Below are 25,860 nucleotides of genomic sequence, written 5' to 3'. Positions count from 1 at the left end.
GTCCCTAATGATGCAAGGAAAACTGAAGGGGATATACTTCTGTGTGCGAAGCACAGTATCTGGATTTTACATACAGGCATAGAGTTTTTCTAACATGAAAGCTCAGCTGGTTATAGAAATTCATAAGGACCATATCTGCAGTAATTTCAACATCAAAATAATCTTGTTTCTGTCTTTTTCTGCCAGGTAGGAAGTTAAGATGCACGGTTCGGTGCTGTTTGGTGTGTTTTGCTTGTGGAGGCTTTAGGGTCCTTTGTTTTCCATAGGAGAAAAATATAGCTAATTGTTTGCACTGATGTTGTTCTTCACCCAGATCAGGTGCAGTTTTCAAATGTATGTAAAGAGTTAAGTTTGCTTACTTTCATTTTTGTGGTGTTTCTTGAGACTACTTACAGTTTGTGTGTCAGGGTAAGGGAATGCATCTCTAAACTGTAAAGAATCAAAGGTGGTGTTTAAAGCTGTATCTCCAGTTCCCCCTCTCCCCAAAAAAATCATTAATGAGCTGGAGTCTTTGGAGCAAGATTCCCCTTCCTTGGGGTGTGTGCGTGTTGTGTTTGAACGGCTACTGGCAAAAGGCAGTGGCTGTTACCCAGTATCACATGAATGGCCTGACAGCTTCTTGCGGTGAGTAGCCTGGAGCAGTCCTTGTCTCTGACACAGTCCTTTATTTACAGTGGTACTGACTGTGAGAGAGGCTTATGGTAGTGTTTCTTGAGGTACTGCATTTTATTTTCAGATAAACAGAAATGGGTCATGTAAAGTCAATATAACACTTGTTCCAGTGCTGTGATTTCTTACCTTTAGCATACATCTTACAGCACGTTTATATAGTGGGCATCATAAACGATTTCAAATCATAACAGCAGCAGGCTGTGGGTTTTTTTTTGGTTTGGGTTTTTTTTTTTTTTTTTTTTTTTTTGGACAAGCTGCTTCAGGTTGGTAAGTGCTGTTGAAGCCACAGTCCCTTGAAAACGCTTGTGGTAACACATGCCTACACCCTGGAGCCTGCTGTCATTTGGCTCTGTAAGTAACGGCACCCTGCGATGACAAGAGGAGATGGTTTTCGGGTGTGAGCACAGAGGTCTGCTGTAAGTATGAGACTGTGGGCGCGTTTTGCAATTTCTCTCCATGGTTACCAAGTTACCTCAAAATTCAAGCAATGAACTGAAGAGAGCACGGCGCTCTATACAAAATCAACCCTTCCTGCCGTGGGCATTTTTACCCTCTGAGAAGGTTTTTCTGTTGTTACAAGTAATTTTTCAGGCTGAAATTGTCTGTTGCAAGGATTAAAAACTCATATTTGCACAACAGTGAGCTGCAATAGTCATCAAAAAGAATCTGCCTGCCTACCAGTTCAAGTCTGGGGGCAAAGAAGTAAAACCGGGGAGAATGTCGATAACTGAACGATGGCAGTATTTAGGGATTGGAGCTGTTTGTGGTGGGGTTTTGTAGAAGGTGGATGATGTCAACTTAAATATTGGCCTAGTGACTGTGTGTTTTGGATTTTGTTCTTGTTGGTGAGGATTTAATATCTACAGCACTGCAAGGCTTCTAGTCCTCCCATACACCAGCTTGTGCTTGGTTTTCATTAGCCCTTTTCTGTTAACTGAAAGTTTCAGTCAACCTACTGCTTTTTTTGGTGTTTTGTGTTTTTTTTGTGGTTTTTTTTTTTTTTTCCTTTTTTTAAGATTGTGTCCCTTTTCCACAAGTCTGAGAGGCAAATATACTTAACAGAAGGGAAAGCAAATTGCATCTTTCTTTTTTTATGTTTTTTCTTCTATTTATAAGTGCTGGTGGAAATGCTGGTGTTTTGATTTTCTACATGCTCGACCTTGATATTGCTGCATTTTTTTCATGTTAAATTTGATGCTGTACTTAAAGTAAAAGGTTTCAGAGGCAGAGGAGTTGGGTGTAACACCAGGGTGACTGCTAGTGATGCCTTTTGCTCCCTGCTGAGCTATTCTGAATTATGCTGGGTGAGCCCCTTGCAGTCACGCTGTACCAAGCCAGAGCTAATTTTACATTTTTCTCCGTAAGACTAACTGGTTTTGCTTGGGATTAAAAGCACAATACAAAAAATGTTACTGTATAACATGTTCCAGCACTTCCAACTGGGCTGAAATGAGGAAGCACTGTAGATCTCCCAAGAGGCCCATTCTTGGCAGATTTCCATGCTGGAGAGGTTTGGACTTGAATACGGATGTCTGGAGACTTTAATTGAGTTAGTGCATTTTCTCAGGTTCCCTACTCCCTTGCCTCGATCACTTCAGCCTTAGTTGTTGCGTAGTCATGCTGAACAGTAGCGTTTACCTAACCGCTGTGCCCATGTATGTGAGCGCAATGTCAGTGGTTAAGAAAAATGGCATGTAATATGTTTACTGTTGGTCAAATTAATTCATCAATGAAAAATAATTTGCGCCGCAGGAAAAAAAAAAAGAGCAAAACCTGCCTTTCTTAAATAAATCTTACTGCTTCCTCTCTATCCACACAAATAGTAATTAAAGAAACACAGAGCACTTTTAAACACAGCTGCTAACTGAGGGTAGTGCCTACGCGAGGGTGTATTACCTGCCTGTGAAGCATAACAAGTTATGGAAGGCAGGGCCAGTACTTGTAATAGGGAATTAACTCCTACAGATGTGTTTACAGTCTTGCCGAGTCTCGTCTCCTTACTTTGCACCCTGCTTAACGCTTGTGTTTTACGTTGAATTGTCCAGCTTTTATTTCATTGCTGTGTTCCTGTTTGCAGGCTGAAGCAAGACTCGCAGCAAAGCGAGCGGCGCGGGCAGAGGCACGGGAGATCCGAATGAAAGAACTGGAGAGGCAGCAGAAAGAGGTACGGTCAAGGCTTGGGGAGTGTTTTTATCATCTTCTTTCCTGAATATATATGTATGTAATCTGAGGTCCTGGAACAAAGGGTTAATCTATGTTTGGCTGAAACGTTAATAGTCTGTGTGGAACTAATGCTGCTCAGTTAGTTGATCGTATGATATATCCTGGGAGAAAAACTGGGATTGTAGCAACAATTTTATCTTGGTGAAGCCTGTATAATTATTCACAGAAAACACTGGTGGTTAGTTAGTAATGATTAATAGTAAACTTCGAAGTATGCAGCTTGTTTCTGTGTGTGTTTGGGGGGTTGATTCTTATCACTTCGTTAGAATCTAATGAATATGGAAGACTCTTAGCCCTTGTATAACTCTTCACTTGGAAGTTGTTTTGCTTTGTTGCTGTGAAGCTGGCATTGTGGTCGCCCCCGTTTGTAAATACGATGGTCTGCTGCGGGCAGAAGTAATGATAGAAACTGAATTTGGCAAAACATTACCTTCTCCAAAGCATTGGATTAAATGCTTCGTGTAGTCTCTCCCAAATTCTGGAAGAGCTAGTTGTTTTATACCATCAGCAAAGTTTCTGTGCCTCTGCATGTCAGTGTGTGGGAGATCATGGGCTTCCAGTGTAGGAATGATTGTCAAGACCAAAACTGCTTGTTCTGCTCCTGTTGCGATTGACAAGTAGGAGCTGTACTAAATGTTGTTCTCTCCGCTCCAAGAAACAAAGCAGCATTTGTTTTGAAGCTTTGGAAGCTCAAGCAGTGCCCTCAAGAGTGGGGCTTTAAGCATGGGTTGGCACAGGTGTACCAAAATAGTAATGAGAACAGAAAGGCTTAAAACTTGCATTTGTTGATGTGCATTTGATGGAACAGCAGAGTAGATGTAACAGGGCCAACAGCAATCATAATTTAGTTTTTTCAAATAGACTTTGAAGGAAAGGGAAGAAGTAGGGAGTTTTGGGGCAGGGTGTGGGAACACGTAGTAAGAATAAATGTACATGTGTGCTTTAGGGTGCAGAGAAGGATTCAATTTTGCTTTTAAACAGTAATTGGGATGTGATAGTAGACTAGTGTCAGTGCAGGCTGCAGTAATCAGCCTGCAGAAGAAGCACTTGGGCAGTTTGCCCATGCTCAGCCTTGTGCTGGAGTGTCTCATCTCGTTGAGGCATGTCTGGATGTGTCTTAGCACCCTGTAGCCACAGCTGGGTTAGATGTACACACACCAGGAGTAGGAGCTGTGGAGGAGTGTTGCTGCAAGCACAATACTTGTGGAAGAGAGGAACCGAAGAACCTTTTACTGCTACAGTTGCTGCTTTTTGAAGGATGTTTCTTGCAACGTGGACCACAGTTGAAAGGTCTGGAGTGCAGAGAAGTGTCAGTACTGTCAAGCTTCCTGCTGTGCCTACAGCCTGAGTGATGAGACTTGCCGAGCAGCCTTTGGAAGATCCATGGTAAACAACCACTAGGTGTTTTGTTTGGGCAGCAAAGTAAATATGGGTGTCATGGCACCTGACAGTGGTGTTACCATCTAATTTCCATATAACTTTAATGCAGCTGATGACCCCCTTGAAGATTAAAAGCTAATGCTGCAAAGGGTGTCCTAGTAAATTGAAATTTTGGTATGAAAACTAAAGCTTGTGTGCATGCTTGTGCAGTTAATAACTGAAGAGACAGGGATCTGAAAATCTGTGAAAACTTCTTTGTATAGAGAGAAATCACATGGTACAGGATGTTGCTCTGAAATACCAAATTCAGTGAAAGCTAAGCCAGATATCCACTACAATCTGTTTTGTAATTCACTGGCATAAATTACATTATGTGACTATGCATTTATTTAGTATTTTGCAAATTTGGGTATTCTGTAATTTTTTTCAAGTAGCTTAATCTCAGCCCCCAGATGCAAAGTAGAGCTGGTAAAGATGGCTGCAGGAAGTTTTTCATTGCCACAAGTATCTTGCAGATACAATAAAAGAAAACATAAATACAGAAAATCCCAAGCAGCGATCAACGTGAGAGATTTGGCACCTACTCCTTCCTTGGAGGAGAACATACTGTGATACTGGTGTCTGTACAGCTTGTTGTCTGCTATCTTCGTTTTCCTTTGCAAACTTTTCAGAGAAATAAATAGCACATTCTTACTACTGCCATGGTGAATAACCAGAACTTAAAGCACTTGCTTTACTACTTCAGAAGGCTTTTCACGGCCAGTTTAAGGAGTTAACAAGCAATAAATAAATTTATTGCATGTGTGTGTACTTGTTCATGCTTAAAGCAATGTACATGCTCTTACAGGCTTCTTGTGGAACATGGATTACTTGAGACTATGTTTATGTTGTTGGTCTGGGTTAAAATTTTCCAGATGTTACCATTATAAGCTATAAACATGGTGGTATAGCTCTCGCTGGCAGTGAAATAAGGTGTTTTAATGATTTGGATTTGGACTGGAAATTGGCTCCTCTTCTGCCCACCATATAGTATTAATGACATTTCTTAATGTGCTTCACTTCCCTCATTTTAAAATAATTGGATGAGTTTTGCATTGTGAGTCTACATATGTGTTTTAACTTATGTTCTGCTTGCCATTACAAAAGAAATGTCAACGCATAAGCACCACGTGTCTGAGATTTTTTTTGTTCTGTATCTTATGAATGCTTCTGTAGGTAGAATGAGCAGCCACTTCATGAGCAAGCTATAAAAACGCCCTGTGCTGGTTCTGTAGGCTAGCTGTATGTGAAGAGTGCACCGAAGATTAGTCACAACTGTGTCGTAAAGCTTATCGGTAAATGGTGAGAGCTACACGATGTCATGCCGAGCTCTTCTTTTGGCAGAATTTATTTCATGTAGCACACGTAATTGATGGCAGAAATTGCTGCATAGTCTATTCCTTTGGAAATCTAAAACTGTATTTCTCATCAGCACACTGTTGGTAAGATCCTTTCTTTTCAAAAGAAGCATATGATGAGAAACTCATGGCAGACAGCTTGGCTTTAGATGATGGTGAACGTGTTTGCTGCAGTGTGGGCTCAGCCCTTGCTTAGGCTGCTGTACCTCTTGCCAGTAGTCGCTTCTATTCATCTCATAGTTTGTGTGCTCAGAGGGGTAGCTTTAGTAAACTTGGCTTGAAATATAAGGTGAATCCAAGAATTCTTCTGGAAACTTAATGTCAAGCAACATACTGCTGTAGTAGAGCAATAGTTGGAGAAACAATATAGCAGAAATAGATGGGCTTTTAGAAGAAAACACTCTGAATTGCAGTGTGAGATGTGGGAAAGTTGCTGTGGAAGGCTGCTGCTGCTCGCTGTGGTGGGGCAGGATTGCAGGTGTGTTCTAGAGGCGGTATCATGTCATCACCTGGCATCAGCTCATGCTAGGCAAAAGAAAGAAGGGTAAGTGTGCCAATGTGGGTGGGGTTTTTGGGGGGTTTCTTTTTGTGTTGTGGTTTTTTTTCGTCTCCAAGGAGAGGAAGGTAAGGAGGAGAGCATGACTACAAGTTTAGTAGGAAAGTAATCTAGGTAAATTGTTTTCTGAAGCTGAAGAAAGAAAATTAGCACAAGAATCATGATCTGATTTATGCTGATTTATGAAGATAAGGGTAGTGGTCAATTTTGAATCATATACAGGTGTGTATATTTATATATATAAATATTTATGTTTAGTAGAGAAGGGGTTCCTAGAGATGAGGCTCTAAGAAAGGCACGGGTCTAGTAAATATAACTGCTTGAATGTTTCTGACTTCTTATTCTGTTCTGCTTTGTTGTTGTTATCCACCAAAGATGTAAATAATTAATTTGGAAGTCATGGTAGGCTTTTCTGGTATGCGTCCATGCATAGTAAGTCAGTACAGGAGAGCTCTCATGTGAGGCAATGGCAATGCATGTTCTAAGTGTAAAGGATGATTATATTAAATGATACTTGCTCCCTAGTCTGTTTCCATACCGCTGGTACCCACCCAGCTGGTGGGAGTCAGAGCGGTGATGGGTCCTGTGGTTTTTACCACACCATGCTGCAGTGGTCTTTAAACATCTGGTTTTACAGTTGCAGAGTCTAAAGCCAGTCCATTTGGCTTGTACTGTAGAGATATGTTTGGTACCGAGACAAATGCTTGTGTGCATTCAGATATTTATTTTTAATTCATACAGAAGAGCAAGTCAGGAGTTGTTACTCAGAAAAACTGAGCCAACAAATTGTTAATTCTTGTGGGGCTACCAGGTACAATGGAGAGCAGAATTTTTTTCTTTTTTTTTCTAAAGCCTTTTTTTCCAAGAAATATTTAACAGTAATGTTTCAAGACATGCAAAAGCTGTAGCATTAGGGCTAATTGCAGAGAACGTTTTATGTAGGAGTACCTTCTGTGTGTTTTGCTGGCAAGACTTTAAATGTCTCTTCGAGGACTGACACCTGGAGACCACAATTTAAGATTATATTAGTGTCTGAAATGAAAAGAGAATGATCTCCTCCCACTCCTTAATCTGCAAGACAAGATTCTTGCTTGCCAGTTCACACAGCAGATGAGCCTGTATGTTTAGTTCAAGGCAAGAGCATTGGGCTTGTCTCCTAGCTTCATTTTCAGCTCTCACTTTAAGGACAGCACAAAACTTAGCTTTGCTGGTTTGTAAATACGTTCTTTACCAGCATACTCATTTGCATTTGAATTCATATTTCTTTGGAAGAAAATGTTACCAGGGCTTTCTGTTGTGGGTTTGTTGGTTTGTTTTTTTTTTTTTTTTTTTTCCTATGTCAGTTCCTTGAGCATGTAGTAAATTTATTAAGTGTACTAAAGCCAACTTAATATGGGCAAAAGACTTGCAAACACTCTTGGTCTGCTCACCCATCCTGTTGACTGTGACTTTTGCTCCTTCTTCCCTTCCTAGGGTTTGGTGCCTGCAAGTCTGATCTGAGTTAGCGGGTCCCATGGCACAGCTGGCATTCGAGATTGTTTCAAGGTGTTTAAAATCCCTGGCAGCACAGGAAAAACAAGAGAAAAGCAGAATTCTCATGGCTTGAATGGGAGGGGAGAGGTTGACTATTAAACTTGGTGCTGGGAAGAATTTAAGAAGGTTTGTGATGGTTAATCTGTATCTTTCTTACACAACCGGTGGGAAGATGCACAGAAAAATTTGGAGAGGGACAATGTTGAAGGTGTTTTTAGTAGGATCTTGATTTTTGCCTTTTGCTGCCATCTGACCATGCTTCACTGGCTTGTTCTGTCCTATCCAAAAGTAATTTCTATGAAAAACTTTATTTCTGTGGGAAACCTTATATGATGAGGAAACCAGGAAAGTAGTCTGCCACTAGTAGTGTGGACAAAACCACATTTTTTTTGGTCATATGGTAGTATAGGAAAGTGCTATTTAAGGCATTTGATTGCTTAGATGTCTGTTGACTATGTTAAGGTGTTTGTGGGGGGCATTCCTGCAGTAGAGATTACTGTTAAAGGTGTTTGGTTTTTTTGTGTAACATACTATCTGAGCTGGACAGTACATAGATGAAAGATCAGTTGCTTTGGAGCAGAGCTGTTGTAGTGCTTGTTAGCTGATGGATGACCAGAAAATTCCAGGTTTTATACAAAGTTGGAACAGTTACAATGACGCACTTGGCTTTATCCCTGGCCCCTCTCCACCACCTTCTATGGTGTCTGGCCCTGAACAAGGGCCTTGTTGATATCTTATCCATTGACAATTCAGGTCTTGGACACAAGACCTTTCATGTGTCTCGCTTTGTGCTCAATAGGAATACCTGCTATGCTGAGCCTAAAGCATTGGGGTTTGGAAAATAAGACCTCCATGGTGTTGCCTTGAAGCATGGGTGGAACAATGGCATGGGAAAGTTAAAGCTTAAAGGTTAAACAGCTACATGGTAATTGCCACATCTGAAACAGTGGTGTTTGGCTTCTGTGTATGGATGAAAGGCACTCTGTGTGGAACAGAGAAGCAAAAGGTCAGAGTCAGTATGCAGTCTTGGGAACTGTGGGAGGGTTTAGTTCATTTTCCTCTTCAAGGTTTTCTTAGTAAAAGGTAAGTGAGGTGATTAGCGTGTGGGAATGCTAGCTTCAAATGTGGGTCTCAATTATCCCCCATGCACTTGTAAGGATAGGAATTTATGCTTCTGAGTTATTAAGCTGGGTTCCGCAGTTGTCCTTCATGATTGTGAAGGGGAACCTGATCAGGCCATGGAGGCAAGGACTGACAGAAGTACGCTTTGCCTTCCCAGCATTGGGATGTAGGTTCACCTGAGGTGGCCCAGAAGAGCAATGCATGGCAGGGATCCACTGAATATATCCCCAAACTGACTGCCCTGCCGTCTGCTGACCAGCTGAAGATTGGAGTCAGAGCAATGTACTGTTCCCCTTGGGTTATACTCATAGAGCAGAGGGATGGTGTTGGTGTTTATTCAGCATCAGTGCTTATCTAGGAAGATAAGCAGTAAGGCAGCTGTGGGCTTTTGGACCAGAGCTGTGATACATTTCCTACAGGTACAAAGCTAAGTGTTCAGCAGAGAACTGGGGAGAATGAAGCTGCGGTTTCCTTCTGGATTTGCGTAGCTGGTTACATGTTTTTGAACAAGAAGTGTTTCTTTCTTTAGAAATTCTAGGAGAGTTGCAAGAAAAGAAACCATGTTTTCTGTTTTCACGTGGATTTTACAAAGCTGATCAGTCAAGGGCAGTTCTCCACTTAAGCAAAATTCAGATGTAGTAGAGTGGCTATAATGCTTTTGTGTATTATTAAAATGGTTCAAGACTATGGAACAACTTTGTAGAGTCAGCAGTGCATGTATTAGGGCCTGCAAATGGTGTGAGACTCCATGGAAACATTAAAAATTGAAAAAGCAACCTCGAAAGGCCCTGCAATGCTGGCAACATACGTGCAAGAAATTTGTAGAGACTTCTAACAGGCTGACACTGTGCTGTACATGGATGAGAGATGTATAGCATTGATGCTTTTGTAACTATGCTTCGGCAGTTAAGGACAAAATTTGTCCTTAAAAGAAGAACAGATTTTCTGTAGTTAATACTGTTTGTTTTTATTGTGATGGTAGATGCACAACTGTCATCCTGCGTTAATATTTGGGCATCCATTACTTTGAAGGATGTGGGTTAAAAAAAGGCAAGAGTTCCTACCTTGCAGCTGGGTTAGGCTGTGGTCTGATGCAAAGTCTAGAGAGCAGATGTTGCATGTGCCTCCAAGAGCCTAATGGGTATGTATGAAAACAGGAATGCTGTATTTTAGCTGGGCACATGGAGGAGGCCTAGAAAGTAAATGCTGCTCTCATTCTGCCTAACTCTACAGGACTTCAATGTGAACTTTTTTGGTTTTGTGTTTTGCTGTATATTCTGTATAAATGATTTTTTTTCCACTTTAGAATGAGCTGTGGAACACTGCATTGCTATTTATTCATTTACGCTAGCTTTTGTTTCCTTGTCTCTTTCCTTTCCCTTTTCCCCTAGATCTATCAAGTTCAGAAGGTACGGCTTGCGCTTTTTCATTCTTGTTTGCATGTGTGTGTTCCCATGTCATGAGTCTTGCTAGCATTTCAGAAAAACCTCTTGGGAACAGAAGATGCACATACAGGCTTTGTATTTCCATGCCATTCCCTCCTTCTCTCCCATAGTCTTGTGGGGTGGATAATAAGGGGGAGTGGGGGAAGATGACCTGTGTAAATTGTGTCTGGTGAGGCACTTAATGTAATTTTTTTCTACAGACTTTGGCAAAAAATAAGCAATGAGCAGAAAAGTAATTTGGCAAACCAGCCATCATAGGAGAGTGTGGTTGCTCCATGTGTCACCAAGATCCCTACAGACATGTGTTGAAGGCCAAGAGTATTGCTGAAAGTATTTCAGGCTGGGCAAGCACTTAACGGGTGCCAGCAGGAAGAATGACTTTCAGATGACTTTGTTTGCAGAAAGTCATTGAAGTAAATCAAGGATGCTGTGTTTGAATTTATAATCTTTTGGTAAATAAACTGTATGGCCTTTCTTCCAATGTGACCTAAGCATTATAAATGCTTTTATATTGTTTAATCCTCTCTCACCTTAGTTTGAAGTCAGTCTCCTTTTCATAGTTCTGGATGATGGCGATGATGATGATAATGCTAATAGCTCTAACTGAGGTCACTTGCTATTTAACAACAGAGAGTTTTGGGTTTTGTGTTATGATATTTGGCTGTTTTATACTTCCAGCATGTGAACTGTGTGGTATCTAGAAAGAGAAATAGCTCCAAAGAGATTTTGCAGGGAGGGAGAAAGCTTTCTTCAAGCCTGCCATTTTCTACCTTATTGAATATTTCCTTTTTTTCCTGAGATATTTTTGTTGCTTGCTGAATGATACATGTGTCTTAAAACCACAGCCTGTTTGGTTTTTGTTCTGGCACTCCAGCAGCCTTAACTGCATGTTTCGCTTGCTTGACCTAGCAGTGCGTGTGCTTCTTTGAAATGCTGTTCTCCTCTTTAAGTGCATATGTATATGAAGATAGCTACTCAAATCATGTGTGCTGGTTTTTAATCCTGACCCCATCATTTTGGCAATAAATATATCTTACTCATGTTTTTGTTTGTGGAGTTGACTACATACTGAGTGACTCAAAATTTAACATCTGCCCATGGATCAACAGGCTCGTTATCAATCTCCTTTATAGGAACTAATTTAATCTCCTGGTACAAACGGAGCCCCATAGGAGACAAGGAGGTTGTTTACTGTTGGTGTCCTGACATGGATGAGAAGATAAGTGGGTTAGCCTCACAACATCCTGTAGTGAGTTTGCAAGTCTAGCAGTTTCACTGTCACTTAGTGAGCAAATCTGATCTGGAATTCTCTCTCAATGGTATTAATGTCATTAATTATTTAACTGTAATATCACTTTTCAGGGTAGAAGGGAACTTGAGTCTGGCAATGGCCTCTAACTAAAAACCAAATGAATGGATAAGAAACACTTCTTCCTTTAACCCGTGCGGCCATTCAAACGAAACCCCTCAGGGCAGAACAGAAGAGTCATCATAGAGAAAGAAACAGGACATGGCTGAGGGGGCAAATATACCTGAAGCGTCCAGTGCTGCCAGTTCAGTTCAATATGAGATTTGCCTTTTAAAAGACTATAAATTTAAAATAGTCTCAAGGCAATCTCATTCATTAACATTTTTCTTTTGGGGCTATTAAACATGTAGCTGTGTAATTTTAAATGGTGGAGGAAAAGACAGTAAGTGGAACTTAACTTGTGACATAACAAGTCTTTTAAGGGGTATCTCCTTATCTCCCTTTTGCAAAACTGACTTCAGAAGCCCGTGCCAGAGAGCAGGAAAAGGAAGCAGCAGACCTTACAAAAATTATTAGCATGTTATGGATCCTTCCTGTGTGTGAGAAGATGATTTTCTATTTTCATAGTGTTTTTTCTAAATTGGTTTTAGTGTTAGAAAATGTAATATATACCTGACCTTATTTACTACAAAGCAGATAATCTGCAGATTCTGAATTGTATGCAATCCTGACCAGCTGGAGTTCATATAATTTTCAGGTGTCGTTTTCAGGATGTGATGTATCTAAAACTTAATGTTACTACAGGCTATTGTACGTGTTATGCTTCTGCCTGTAAATAATTAGTCTGAGCATTTGTGAGGAAGTGTGTAATGCTTGAAGAAACAGTGGTTCATGTTATGCGCTCTAATTTCATTTAGTTTAAGGGAGAAATTTCACTTGCATGCCATTTGGCTAGGCATTGTGTAGGGGCATTAGATGTATTTGAGCGCACACTGAGATGCTTTGCAGGGAAAGCAGAAGTGAATGCTTTCCTGTTCTCATAGGGATGTGGTTAAAGAGCTTGTTGAACCGTTGTCTTTTTTCCTTGTTCCAGAGAGATGTTTGCATACTATTTAAATCTGCAATGCAGTAAATTTATTTCCTGTTTGCAAATTACTGGCCTAAAAACTTATTTTCTAATATTTTTTCCTAATAAATGAAATTGCTGTGAGCTCCTTTTTGACCCCAAAACTGACAGAGTTGAAAGGTCCTTGTACAGTTTGGGCTATCCAGGATATGTAATTGAGCACCCTGCTGCCTATTCTACTTCATAACAGACTTTCTTCTCTCCAGAGCTGTTAAGATGAAAATGAAGATGATCTTAACGTGGAGATAATTTTGTTTAATGAGGAAGAACTCTGAAGGGGGAAGAAACTGATACTGTATCAAAGAAGACACAGCTGTTTGTTCTAGTTTATTAATAAATAGCGAATGAGGTTTTAAAGGGTGGAAGTAAAATTACATTAATACCATTGCGCGAGTCCTAAATGCAGAAATGCGGAGTATAATACAGGCAGGTTTTTTTTTGTTTTATTTTTTTGTTATCATTGCCTAAGGTTTTGACTGTTGATACTTCTGCCTCCTTAAGCCTCTAGGAAAGCTGGCAAATGCAGGCTTACTTTTTCCACAAATACATGAACCTCAAAGCACGTAATCTGAATTTTTTCTAAAATACGTATTATGCTTCCTTAAGCAGGATTTCCATTTGCCGATTACTATGCTTTAGGCTGGTGATTTTTCTTCACACAGGAATGTTATGGTCACCATTATAAATGCAAACTTCCCAAGACTAGATTTGAAGTGTGTGTTTGGGGAGGAAGAAAAGTCCTGCTAAACCTGTGGATCGTTGGACAATTTGCTGTCTGGTGGGAATGCAAGTTCATTGGGAAGTTCCCAATGTTGTGCAAATATCTTATGAACTGAGAAACGGTTCAGAAGAGACAGTGTGCTAAGAAAATGCGTGGTGTTTGGTACTGAAATGCAGCGAGCTTTCCAGTCTTGCCTGCTCTTCTATCCTTGTTGGTGATAGCACAGCTGTCAAGATGGTTGAAGTGTAGGCAAAAAGCCTTGTGCTCTGAAAAGGAGCTCTGGGGACTTCTGAATACAGTCAATAAGAACGCACAGAGATTAGTTGCATTGTATTCAACTTGTCTTCCTGGTTTGACAAATCTATACGGTAAACATGATTTGACAGCACTTTTTTTTTATCCCGAAAGTGTTCTTTGTTCGGATCCCTTGTAATGAGACTTGACTTAAGTGGGTCAGGAATTCAAGACTCATTACGTTCCTTGCTCCTGTCCCCACAGCACTGTTTTTTTGCACTGCTGAGAGAGAAGCAGCTGTCGAGTACCCCAGCCATACCCCAAACACCCCTTTCCCCTTGCCAGGCAGCTTTTCCTGGGCACGTGCTGCGGAGGGCTCTGGTGGCACTCAGCGCAGCTTTTCCCTGGCATGTTTGTGTGTGTGGAGCTGTGTGGCTTGGCCGAAACCTGGTAATGCATGTCTAAATGTTCTGTGTTTGCCTTTCTCATCTAAAGTCTGTTTTTTCCCTTTTCTGTCTGTAGAAATATTATGGTCTGGATACTAAATGGGGAGACATCGAGCAATGGATGGTAGGCCTTGATCAACGTAGCTAAACAACTTTTACATGTTGAAGTTTTGTATAGTTCATAGAGTTTGAAATCCACCACAGTAGGTATTTTCATCTATTGGAAACGAGAATTCCACTCTTATCACAAGGATCCTTGCAGTCCACATCAATACATGAAATGTGGCTTGTGATCAGTTTAAAACCGGCAAGGGTTTGATTAGAGCCATCTCTTTTTACAGACCTTTGTCGCCACCCTATTGCTTGAAGATGAGCTTAGCATTATGAAAGCCACTTGTGGTAGAAGGAATAGATGTACTCATTTTACTACTTGTGGATTTTGTTACAATTTGAGTCTTCTCAAATCTGTCTTCAGTTAAATTTTGAGCAAGTTTTATCCATGCTTCTTCAGTTACATTTGTACTTACTGGTCCAGGGGCACTCTTCAGATGCATTGTTGCTGCTACGATGTCAATGCTTGCTTTTTCTGATAATGCAACATCCTGGATTTTATGATTTGCTAAGCCAGTGAAGATGATACCAGATATGCACTTGGCCATTAGCAACATCTGACTGTTTTGACACCCGTAATATAAGATGAAGAAGTTGCTAAAGGGCTGGAAGACATTGGCTTCAAATGTCTTTAAAATATAAGTGAGTTCATAAATATACCAGTGATGCCAGACAAAAACTGTTGTTTGTGGCCTTGCCCTACAAGCTGAGTAGTGCACACTGAAAAAGGCAAAATTGAACAGCTAACTTCCAGTGTGGAAGATAACTTATCGAACTCCCTGACTTCTTTGACCCTTGATAATTAATCGGCATAATTGCTGGTTTGTTGTATGCCTTCTTGAAAGCCTGCTGCCTGCATCTGTCCAGCCAAGATGCTCCAATTTCATGGATAAGCTATTAAGTATCTTCAAATCCTTGCTTGGTGAGCTTAGCTCCACCTTACTAGCAATTCACTTGCTTAGAAATCAGTTCACCTGTAAGAACCATTAACTACAACGTTGAAAATTTTCTATTGCCGTTTCTAAATTCCATGTAAAATCAGTTTGTTAAAATCGGTTTGTTGAAATGTAATATGTCCTAAAGCATTTCCAGGACTAACAATGCCTTTGGTCAGCAAAAGGCAGTGGTGCTGTGTGTCACAGGCAGTAAGCAGAGCACAGATGCTTTTGGTCTGGAAGAAGGGGCCAGACTGTGCCCCTCTGGGATGCTCACTAGAGAGAGACCATTGCCCTGTATTATTTCAAATAGAAGGTTTTTGAGATATATTTTGAAGGACTGCAAAGTGAAAAGCTTAATTACAAAAGCACTGTAAGTATACCAATTCCCAGATGCAGAGAGATGCAATTGAAACATTTTTTTTTAGAGATACAAATAAAGACATCACTGTATACAGTTTTCTGTAAAAGTCATGAAAGCGTGTAGCAGAATAAAACAAAGGGGAAGAAAGTTGGGGTCACAAGTGAGGAGGAAAAAGGGTTTTCTGACTTGACAAGGTGTCACCTTCCATTATTTGCTTTAACCTCACTGAGTCCTAAACATCGCTGAAGCTTCACTGTGTGTTTCTGAAAGCGCTCTGTTGGTGTATCTGTCCTTTCAACACTTCGCTCTTTTTGTTTTTCTCTGCCGCCTTGGTAGGAAGACAGTGAGCGTTATTCCCGTAGAGCCCGAAGAAATGCCTCGGTTAGTATCTACTTTTGCTTTTTATTTATAGCTAGACATTTCAAATTAAGAAAACAGTATATAAGGCAGTTCCTTTTTAAAGGAAAAAAAACAAGCAAGCTTTCCCCATCCCCACCCCAGCCGAGTGAGAACCCCAAAGCCACTTCCTGAATTCTCTGCCCTCTCCCCTGTCATGCTCGGGAGCTTTTGCAAATGTGCTAGAATAAAGGGGGGAAGGGGGTGGAAATAACCTGCTTGGAGCATTTAATGTTCATTTATTCAGACCGTAGGCTGAGAATGTAGAGCAGGGAACACCCAAGCAAGCTTGTCATTCATCGTGTAGTAAAATGCTTGATGGTGTTTCATGGGCAGGATATGATTTCATTTACTTTCCGCTTAGAGTTTTAATGCGGTTCTTTTTTTAAAGACATTTATTTTGTAAGTCTTTTCTTTACTTCTGTTCCATCAGAGCCATCTGCATTTACCTCACTGCCTGTTACTTGTGTTCTTTTCATTGTTTTCTTGTCTTTATACTTTCTTTTGATAGGCTTCGGATGAAGATGAACACATGTCAGTGGGTAGCCGTGGAAGCCTGAGGGTTGGTAAACTGTACAATTTAAGTGTGCATTTGTGTGTTCTGATGTTGCTGTCCCCTATACCACCAGACTGGTTATAGTACTCTGGTAACATCATCCTTCCAAGGTCTTGCCGTATTCCATGTTCAAGGCACATGGGGTTTGGTTTGTTTTCTTTTTTAGAGTACATGGAGGTCAATAATTATTTCAACCAGGGGAATTGTCAGATTTGTATGCACTGTGCAGGAACACCAGCAGAGCACGCGATTTTATAGAAACCTTTCTGGTAAATGCTGTTCACCATTACTGTTGCAGGAAGTACTTAGCCAAAACATTGGTATATGCAGCTATTTCTTGTATGCACCTTGTAAGTTCCCCTATTTCATTACTGATACTGAGAATTTGGGAAGAAGTAGTGCTATCTTACTCCGTGATCAATGTTTACTAGCTCAGGAAACCAAAAGGAAATTATCTGTAGTCTTAAGTGGTTTGGAATTGCAGGTGAACGCTCTCCTCAAAACTGCTTTAGAGATATTTGAAATTCATCTGCAGACTTGCATTTTGTAGAGAGAGGGATTAGTAGAGCACAGAGTGCTCCAATGCAACAGTACTAGTCTGCAGAAAAAGTTCAAACAGTTTTCTCTCAAAATATCCATACAATATTTGTCTAGGTAATACACATGCGTATAAATCTTAACTCCATTCTGGCATAGGCATAATCAGCTTGCGTAATTGTGAAGGTAGTTTAAGCAATTGAGTTATGAACAAGTAATGGTATTGTCTCGGCAAGTGTTGATAGTCTTCAGCAGACGAGCAGAGTGCACAGCTTCTGAGACCTATGGAGAAGCATTGAGCTAACAACAAAACTGAAGCAGCGCTATGGAGGAAATATTCAACAGTCCTGAACTTGAATCAGCTGCGACCAGTTTGTTATGGAGTAATTTGTGCCTAAAACAGTTGTGTTTGAGAATTTGTTCTTCTACTGATGTTGTTCCTAACTTAGCAGTAGTGCTAGTTACGTGGTTAAGATGGATGATCAGGTCTAATTTTATAAAACAAGCAAGACCTGTATCATTCATAGCAAGATCTTTATTTGTAATCCTTGGTTTCTGGCTTCTTTGGAGATTTTGTGTCTTTTTTTTTTTTTCTCCTTAAAAAACTTGCTAATAATTATCTAGGCTAGAGATACTTTGTCAAGAAAAAAAGGTATCCCCCAAAGAACAGAATTGAGTGAAACACCTCATATGCTTCTAGAAGAGTTCTGGGAAAAAAAAATTACCACTGCAAAGCCTGCTCAATGATTTCTAATGGAGTGCACTGTAAGATAGCATAAGATGTACTTAAAATTAGGTGTTGCCTTGTTCCCTTTTTAGTGGAATCCTTATTACTACTCATGAAATGCTGCTAAAATCTGTAAGATTGCAAATTATGCAATTGTTTTTCCAAGTTAGAAGATACCTTAAAGCTCCAAAGATTCAATGAAGAAAAGCATATCTTCACAGCTGAGTGTGAAAACCAATGTTTATTTTACTTACAGTTAAATTTGGACGTGTTTATGAAAGTGTTTTTTGGAGGGGAAAAATTTCTAGGTCAGTTGAAATGTTAGTTCTTTCTATTTAGAAGGTGATTATGATAGAAATAGGTTGTTTAACCGTGGCTACAACTATGTGTCCCTTGATATGGCAAGATGTAAGTACACTGGCATTGTACTTATAGCAGGAAAAAGGGTCTTGCCTCTTTGACACTCAGGCTCACTGCACTGTGAGGGGTTGATGGCTTTAGGGGTGGCTCTTTGAAGCAATGCTTCTTTTCTGTACAGGAAGTTTTCAATGAAATGAGCCAATATCAAATGGTTTTCTCGCTTAAACTTTACCACCCTACTAATCTGTGTGAGTTTTACTCTGGATTTTCTCCTGGAATGTTTTCTAAGTGCGTGTCTGAACTGCAGACACCAGAGATCTGCTGAGCTAGCTTTTGGGGAGCTAGCTTGGATGCTTCTGGCAGAGAAACCATCAATATGAACTGCAAAACCACCTGAGGTGTTGATTAGACCAGGGTAGCAAATTGATTTAAGCTCCACAGCTGTGACTATACTGTATGACTATACTGTAAACAGTGGCCTACTGTGTTGATATAATGCTAGCTTGAGTATATCTCTGCCTCCTGCCAGCAGATCTTCAGCTGTGCTGAAGGAGCACCTTTAATAGCTTTTCTGTGCCTCATCCTGAACCCATCAAAACCATTCTGCCTCTCGTTTCAGTTCTGCAAGCTTGATTCTTTATTACGCGGTTCTTCCTAGGGAAGTTCAGTAGCATCATCCTGTGTTTAAGACACTCGAGCCTCTCTTCAGTCTCTCTTCCGCTGCAAGTGTCCTTGTTCTCCCATTTCTCTAGTCTGAGACTATCCAGCGTGAAATATGGCTGTTATTAATTGCTTGTGATGAAGTCTGTGCATTTTCCTTGTTTTATTTGCTCCCAAGTTCCTGGCTTCTGGCTTTGTGCAAGAAGCACTGCATTATCAAATTCTTTAGTTGGGATTTACCTCTCTGACTGTTGTGGGGTTTTTGTTTGTTTGTTTGGTTTCTTTTGTTTTGAGGGATTCTTCTGATTGCCATAACTGACTTCAGTGTTTTCCTTTGTATTCTGATTTTTCTTTCCTCTCATGCCTTTGCAGTCTCATTTGGAATATGCCAACTCCTACCCAGTGGTGAGAATAGCCTGCAAGTTGCAGTGTGTGTTTAAAAACTAATCATGAAGAAGAAACTAACATCAGTTATGATAGCTGATCTGAGATAAGGGATGATCTAAAACGATCCTGAGGCAGTTTGTCGTCAGTGATGTAAAGATGCTACTTCACTCACCTACCATTCTGATGCAGTTCAGATGAAAAGTGCTGATTAGAGAGATCTAAGCTAGTTCTAGTTCAGTAGTTACTTTAGGAAAGAACAGAATAGCTTTTATTTCCCCTAACTTTCCCACCCTAACTTTCTGTGTTACCTGGTAAAATGATGGACAGACTGTATGTCTGGTTTTATTTTAAGCATAAATCTGGAAAGGAATAAAACTCTCACAAACTCACTCTGGATAGATCTATCATGAATACACTGCCACTTCTGTATCGAGCTGTTACCTTTTCTTTGGAGGATAAAGTCAAACTCTGTGGGTAACAGTAAGATGAGAGCAAGTATTTGCACTGAACACATTGAGATAAAGTGGACTTTTGAACGAACAGAAAGGGCATGGAAGAGAAAATAAGGATTGGGACTTTAAGCTCAGTTTAAAAAATTTCCTGGTACTGCTAGCAGTGCTGTCTTGTGGCAGCACTGTGAAGTAGAGGTGCCTCAATTTCTGCAGAAAGCAAGCTGCAGAGAGCAGTTTTATAGACTCTCTAGCTTTTTCGCTCGCCTTCGTTCCCTGCACTATTTCAAATTAGGAATGCGATGTATCTATTTGTGAGTGACCTATATACAGAAATAGTTCAAACACATTTGGATTTTTGCATGGATGTATTGATGTAGTAAGTATAGACAGCTGGTAGCTCTTCTAATTGACTTAACCCAGCAAGCGTGAATGATTTTAACTGTGGCTACTAAATTTAACAGCGCTATCATCACTTTTAACAATATTCTTTAATAACTAGTCATTTGACTTTGAGATTTGATTTTTCTCATGTGTGCTTACTGAGCCGTGTTGTGTAGAGCTAGAGGAAAATTGGACTGATGTTTTTGCATGTTGATATGCATGCCTGGCTACGGATGGGTGCGCATAACTATTGATCTTTTCATCCTGCATTCTTAATCTCACTGCAGGCTGGATTAGAGAATGAGAGGACCAAAAAGAAGAACTACTCCAAAGCAGTATGTATCTTGACTAACTATCTCGGAGACATTTTTGCATACAAAACCACTGTGATAGGACAAAGGATACGTGCAAATGTGTTGGCTGTAAGAGCTCACCAGCCTAATGTCAAGGATATGGTGTAACTATCAGGACTTGTTGGGTCTGGGACAATACTGAGCATTACTTCATCTGCAAAATGTGGTATAATCCAAACGCGCCAGTGTTGTACATGAAGAGCATCTTGAAAAACTCAAAACCGATCTTGAGGTTTAACATTACACAGAAATAGGTAATACTGATAAAACATATATGTAGTAAATGCTGCGTCTTTCATAAAGGTAGTTCTGCATAGTATCAATGTCTTACTAGCACCTGTACAAATAGGGCACTGCTTAGAGCACTGCAAAGCCAGAACTGGATGGAAGGTAAAGGATAATGTGCTTTTACACAGTCAGGATTTTAGGTGAATCTCATGGGGAGCAATTCCAGGTGGGAAAGAGTCCACAAGAGAGGGCAAAGTGGTGTATTGCTGCTGCAGAGGGAAGGCTGCTCATTGCAGAAAGAGGTTGCCAGGCGGGTTGGGGTTCTTCAGTACATTGGAAATCAGCAGAGAATTTTCTGAGAAGTGGAAGTTGGATATGGGATTGAGAAAGCCTGAAGGAGCAGCACTAGCCACAGTCTAAGGTAAAAAAAAAAAATGTTACCAGTATAAATGGACATAGTGGCAATGAGAAAGTTTTCGGCATCCGTTGAAAGCAAGAGGAAAATACAGAAAAGAATAGGGTCAATTGCACATGAAGGAAGAACAAGTAAAATCTGAATATTTTCACCTCCCCGGTATGCAATTTTATTTGTTCTAGTTTTCATGAAGGTTATGATCAGGTGCTTAGCATGGCAACGTAGCATAGAACAAAGGTCAGTGAGGTCTGATAAAACTGACTCTGCTCTTCAAAAGTTGTCTGGAGCATTTGCCTTCAAAAATACTTTCTGGAGAGGTTGGGTCATAGTGACAAGGGAAGTGACCTGTGCTGTGGGGCTTCGGTTTGAAATCTGAAAGATACAGGGCATATTAAACAAATACGTTTAGAAGTGCCTGAAATATGGAAAATGAATCATCTCAATTTAACTTAATTTCCCTAAGCAGAGTAGTTATTTAAGGGCATAAAGGAAAAGCATTAGGTGTGACTCTAACTCGGCTATGAGGCTCTTGGCATGTCTTTACATTGGGCAAGATCTAGTTCATGTAAAAGAAATGCACAGTTAGTTGAAAGATAACTGTTAGAAAACGAGACTGCTGGAAAGGATCTCATCTGGTCTATTCCTGTGTAAGACAGCATCATCTTTTTCTAAAGGGGAAAACAGTTCTACAGGAGTCTTGCTTAGCTGTCTAAGTACAGGGAGTGAAGGCAGTTTCATGTGAGGTTAGAATAAAAATACTGATGATGAATAGGAGACAACTTGTCAAACCTGAATGACAGTAAAAATAAATGAGGAATACCACATTTAGGAAAAATGAAATACACTGTTAAAAAGTAAGGGATTCTGCATAGGAATGGCTCAGATAATCATCTGAGGTTACATTTAGTCAATATTACATTGCTGAAAAAAGGCAAACTTAATTCCTCAGTGTAGTAATGAAAGGGGCAGTGGAGGTACTTGGTCTGCATAGTGCTGTTGAGGCTGCAGCCCGAGTGTTGGCTTCAGTTGCTGAAGATTTTTTTTTAACCGTTCTTCAGGAAAGTGTTAGAGAAATTCAAGGAGCCTGAAAAAAAAACTAGTAAAAACTGGAAAGAACCCAAGCTATGTGAGAAGGCTATAGCAGTATTTCAAATCAGTTCTTCTTGAAAAAAGAAACTGGATGTTAGCCCTCCATTTGTGGTGATAATATTGCATTTCAGTAGAGAATCTAAGCTTTTCCCAGAAGTTGCTTTACCAGCTTGACTCTAAACTGGTTTCTAAGTTAATTTGTTTAATTTTTGATCGAAGCCACTGTATAGTATATGATAAATATTTTGCCTGGAGATTGATTCAGATTGGATTTAGTGGATTTTCATTTCTGGATTGCATTAAAACTTGGACTTCAAAACTTAATTTGAATAGAAATTCTAATTCAATTTCCACTAGAGAACCCACCACAGAGTGCTTCCTCATTTTCAATGTTAAACTAGGCCTTGTTGTGAAGTGGTGCCTGAATAGTGAATTGCTTGAGAAATCTGAGCTTTTAATGGTATTGACTGAGGTGATTTTGGGGTCTTTCCTCTTTTCTTCAACATCATGTTTCCAGACTAAAAACTGCATTGTAGTGATCGTTTTATTTTATTCCTGACCCTGCTGCCGTAAGGACTTTGAAGCATCTCACCCTGCGTGTGAAATGCTTGTTCTGAGCCTGCTTGTTTTTTTTCCTCCTTTGAGAACAACAAGGCAGGCTATTGAGCATGATGGAGGGCAGCTGAACCAACTGAAATCTCTTACTACTCTTTGGACTGCCACACAAAATGCTGGGATGCGGCAGATGGTCATTGTCTGGGTTTAATTTTGGTGTAACTAGGGGAAAGCTAAAAAGAAGAGATTTCATATAGCATTGCATGTTTGCTAAACTGAATTTCTCAAATATAAACTTAGAATTAAGTCTTCTGCTACAATTTCCTTCTTTTTAATTGCTTAGCTGCCAGAGGTATAAATAACTACAGTGATAAATTTCTTTTATTGTAGTCTCTCATCCTTAGTGTCCCCTTTTTGTCCTGTGTTCCCTTCACAGAGTGTTTGAAGAGACAGGTGGTACAGTGTAGTAATAATAGGGGAAGCAAAAGTGTTTCTTAAAAGCAAAAAAATGGAGTCAGAAAAGGCAAGCAGGAGTATCCTTGACATTTTTGGCTGGTATACAGGTACTGACAGACACAAATGTTCATGTCCTCATGTTTGAAATTATGACCTAATCCTGCACTTCTCCTGTTGCAGGTATGTCTTTGAAGTACTGTCTCTGCTTTTGCTTTTCATAAGTGGTGACTTATGCTAAAAATTCCCTTTTGGGTCTGTGTCAATTTTTTTCTCTCCGTGTTTTTTTTTTTTTTTTTTTTTTTTTTCTCCTTTCCTTCCATAACAGACCAATGGTTATGAGGAAGACGTGTATGGATCATCCCAGAGTAGAAAATCTAGCAGGGTTAGTAGATGATTTATTTTGCTATAAAATCTATTGCTCTATTTAATGGGATTAAAGATAATTAGCAGATTCTTTTCTGTGGTAAAGCAGGTTTTTCCTGTCTTGCATGTTGTGGGTTTTGCAGTTTGTCAGACACGGTGGTGCAGCAATAAGCTGTTTTTAAAAATAAAAAAAAAATAAAAACCCCCAAAATTAGGCCATGAGTGGGAAGGGAAGTCTCCAAATTTGGTACAAGTAGAACTTGGAAGCCAGAACTGCTTAACTTGTAAACAAAATTGGGTAAAAGTTATATTGTGACAAGAAATAGTTTGGTGGGTGGGACCTGGCATGGAGGATTTACATGTGCTTTTCCAACCTGTGTAAATCTGTTCACGTTGTGCTCTTACCCTAAAACTCCCAAGCTTCACCTAGAATTTAGTCCATGTCTTGAGACTTGCATATGTAAAATGGACTTTGGATTTTGAATTTCCCCAAAATGTATGTTGTTTATTTGAAGTTTGCTTAACTAAATGCTTTTTTTCACTTTATGAACTGTATCCTAGGGTTTCTGGAAACTCCCACAGAGGTGAACAGCCAGTGCAAGTGTTACTACTTAACTACTTACCATTGATGTACTTCTATTTCTAGAAATATTCTTGTCAAAAAAAGCTTAATAATTAACTCCATTGTGTGTATGTGGGTCACAATGTTCCCTTCTGTTCCAGCACAAGTGTTTTGTGTAAATTACAGGAATTAATTGTCCAGCTTTGTTAAATATTCAGGGTTGTGCTAATTACTTAAAAGTATTGTCTGAAGTAGAGCCTCTCTGAGGGGTAGGGAGGGGAACTGTTTGAGGTTTTTTTTTGTTTTTTTTTTCCCTTGCCTTTATTTTAACAGAGGCAGACAAAAGCTCAGAGCCTGTTGATCTTTATGCTATCAAGACTTCTAAAGAAATTTAGTGGTATGCAGTCTAAAGCTCTATGTTTAGGGGAAAAATAAACTACTTCTAAGACTCGTTTAGTTAAGTGTTTGAGCAATACATGCTAAACATCACATAGACTTCAGTGAGTTACTTTGTAAGCATGAAGTTAAGCAGGCGCTTGTATAAATAGTGAAATTGGACCTTATATTTTATGTCCATTTTAAAATTTTGTTTCCATATGGTTTTATGCATTTAGCTTGTATATGTGGATAAGAGAAAATGAAATACTGTTGCTTAAACTGTTAAGAAAACAGTATGTCCTGTTGTTGGCACTCTTGCTGATCCATTTGACAAGTTCAAGGAACTTTATTATGTAGTGCTTCTAACAAATGATGTTCTTGTTCTTTAATGACATATTCCAGAGTTCTAAGCACTGCAGGAAGAGCAAAATATCTGTAAGAAAGTCACTTAGGGAAAAGAAGTTGGTTGGTTTCCATTTAAATAATTTAAAATTTTGGTATTAGGGTTCATAGCACGGAGGTTTATGTAGAGCATAATTACGGCAATGTTACTAGTTCCTTGCTAGTTTTGTTATGAAGTGCGGTTTAGATACTTCATTATTTAGAAGGAGGATGAGAGTTTGGGGGTGACTTAGAATAGCTGAAACTCCAAACAAGTTGATGAATGACAGTCTGGATGGCATTTGCTTTTAGGAATACTCTCTTCAAAACCCCAAACCTACCCATAAAAATTGTCAAAGTGACAACAAAAAACTGAGAAGAGGCAGAGTTCTTCAGCTCAGGAAGGAAGTGGTGAGCTTGCTAATAAAATCGTTTTTTCCAAAATAGGTGTCCAATTTTAGGTCACAAAATGGAACAATCTCCACATGGAGATCAGCCTTTGCACATTTTACCTGCAGTGTCATAGGTAGATTCCTTAAAAATGAATAATGCCATGTGCCTAGGTAGTCCACACACAGATTACAAATTCTCTAGGTGGGAATGAAAGTAATTTCTTTAAACTCAGTTCAGTGTGTTCAACTTGCTTTTCAGTTAGTCTTACTTTACTGGCATTCAGGAAGAATGATGCAGAAAGGGTTTGAGATTTTTGAGGTTGGACAATGATTTATCCTTGGTATATACCTGTGAGTGTTGTCTTATCCAGAGATCTGTTTGCCTGCAGTGACAGAAGTCCAGTGTCAAGAACAAACAAGTTTAATTTGCCACAGCTCCCTCATTCGTAAGTGGAGCTAACGCCTATTTAATTTAATGATGCAAGGATTAGTTAGGGCTTGTAAGAAAGTTGAGTAATTGCTGACTACTAAAAGCAGAGTATCTTGGTTGTCTACGCCACCACAAGAAATGACTGGAGAACAGCTGTAAAAGGAGATCTCTGGAGTATAGCAAAAAAGGGAGAGGTGTGGAGGTCTTTCAGAACAACCATTCCCACCAGCGTGCACGCACCCATGGGAAACAGTGCTTAGGAGGCTTTGAAAATACCTTTGCAACTCA

General features: G+C 39.8%; 1 protein-coding gene across 9 annotated transcripts in view; it reads left to right on the top strand.

The window, feature by feature from the left end:
• Positions 1-25,860, top strand: part of LRRFIP1 (LRR binding FLII interacting protein 1) — a 116,067-nt gene that overhangs the window by 48,579 nt on the left and 41,628 nt on the right. For 6 of the 9 annotated variants that reach the window (XM_082483247.1, XM_082483251.1, XM_082483250.1 and 3 more), the window contains exons 2-9: positions 2,750-2,836; positions 10,275-10,292; positions 14,181-14,228; positions 15,851-15,895; positions 16,422-16,472; positions 19,123-19,155; positions 20,258-20,305; positions 23,392-23,448. In XM_082483247.1, coding sequence (XP_082339373.1) covers positions 2,750-2,836; positions 10,275-10,292; positions 14,181-14,228; positions 15,851-15,895; positions 16,422-16,472; positions 19,123-19,155; positions 20,258-20,305; positions 23,392-23,448 — 387 coding nt within the window. The remainder of the gene's footprint in view (positions 1-2,749; positions 2,837-10,274; positions 10,293-14,180; positions 14,229-15,850; positions 15,896-16,421; positions 16,473-19,122; positions 19,156-20,257; positions 20,306-23,391; positions 23,449-25,860) is intronic. The other 3 variants (XM_082483248.1, XM_082483255.1, XM_082483253.1) reach the window with 1 other exon arrangement.

This window comes from Vanellus vanellus (assembly GCF_965231255.1).
Source record: "Vanellus vanellus genome assembly, chromosome: 5".
Taxonomy (NCBI): domain Eukaryota; kingdom Metazoa; phylum Chordata; class Aves; order Charadriiformes; family Charadriidae; genus Vanellus; species Vanellus vanellus.
Note: the sequence above shows the minus strand (reverse complement) of the source record. Positions and strands in the feature narration are given on the sequence as shown.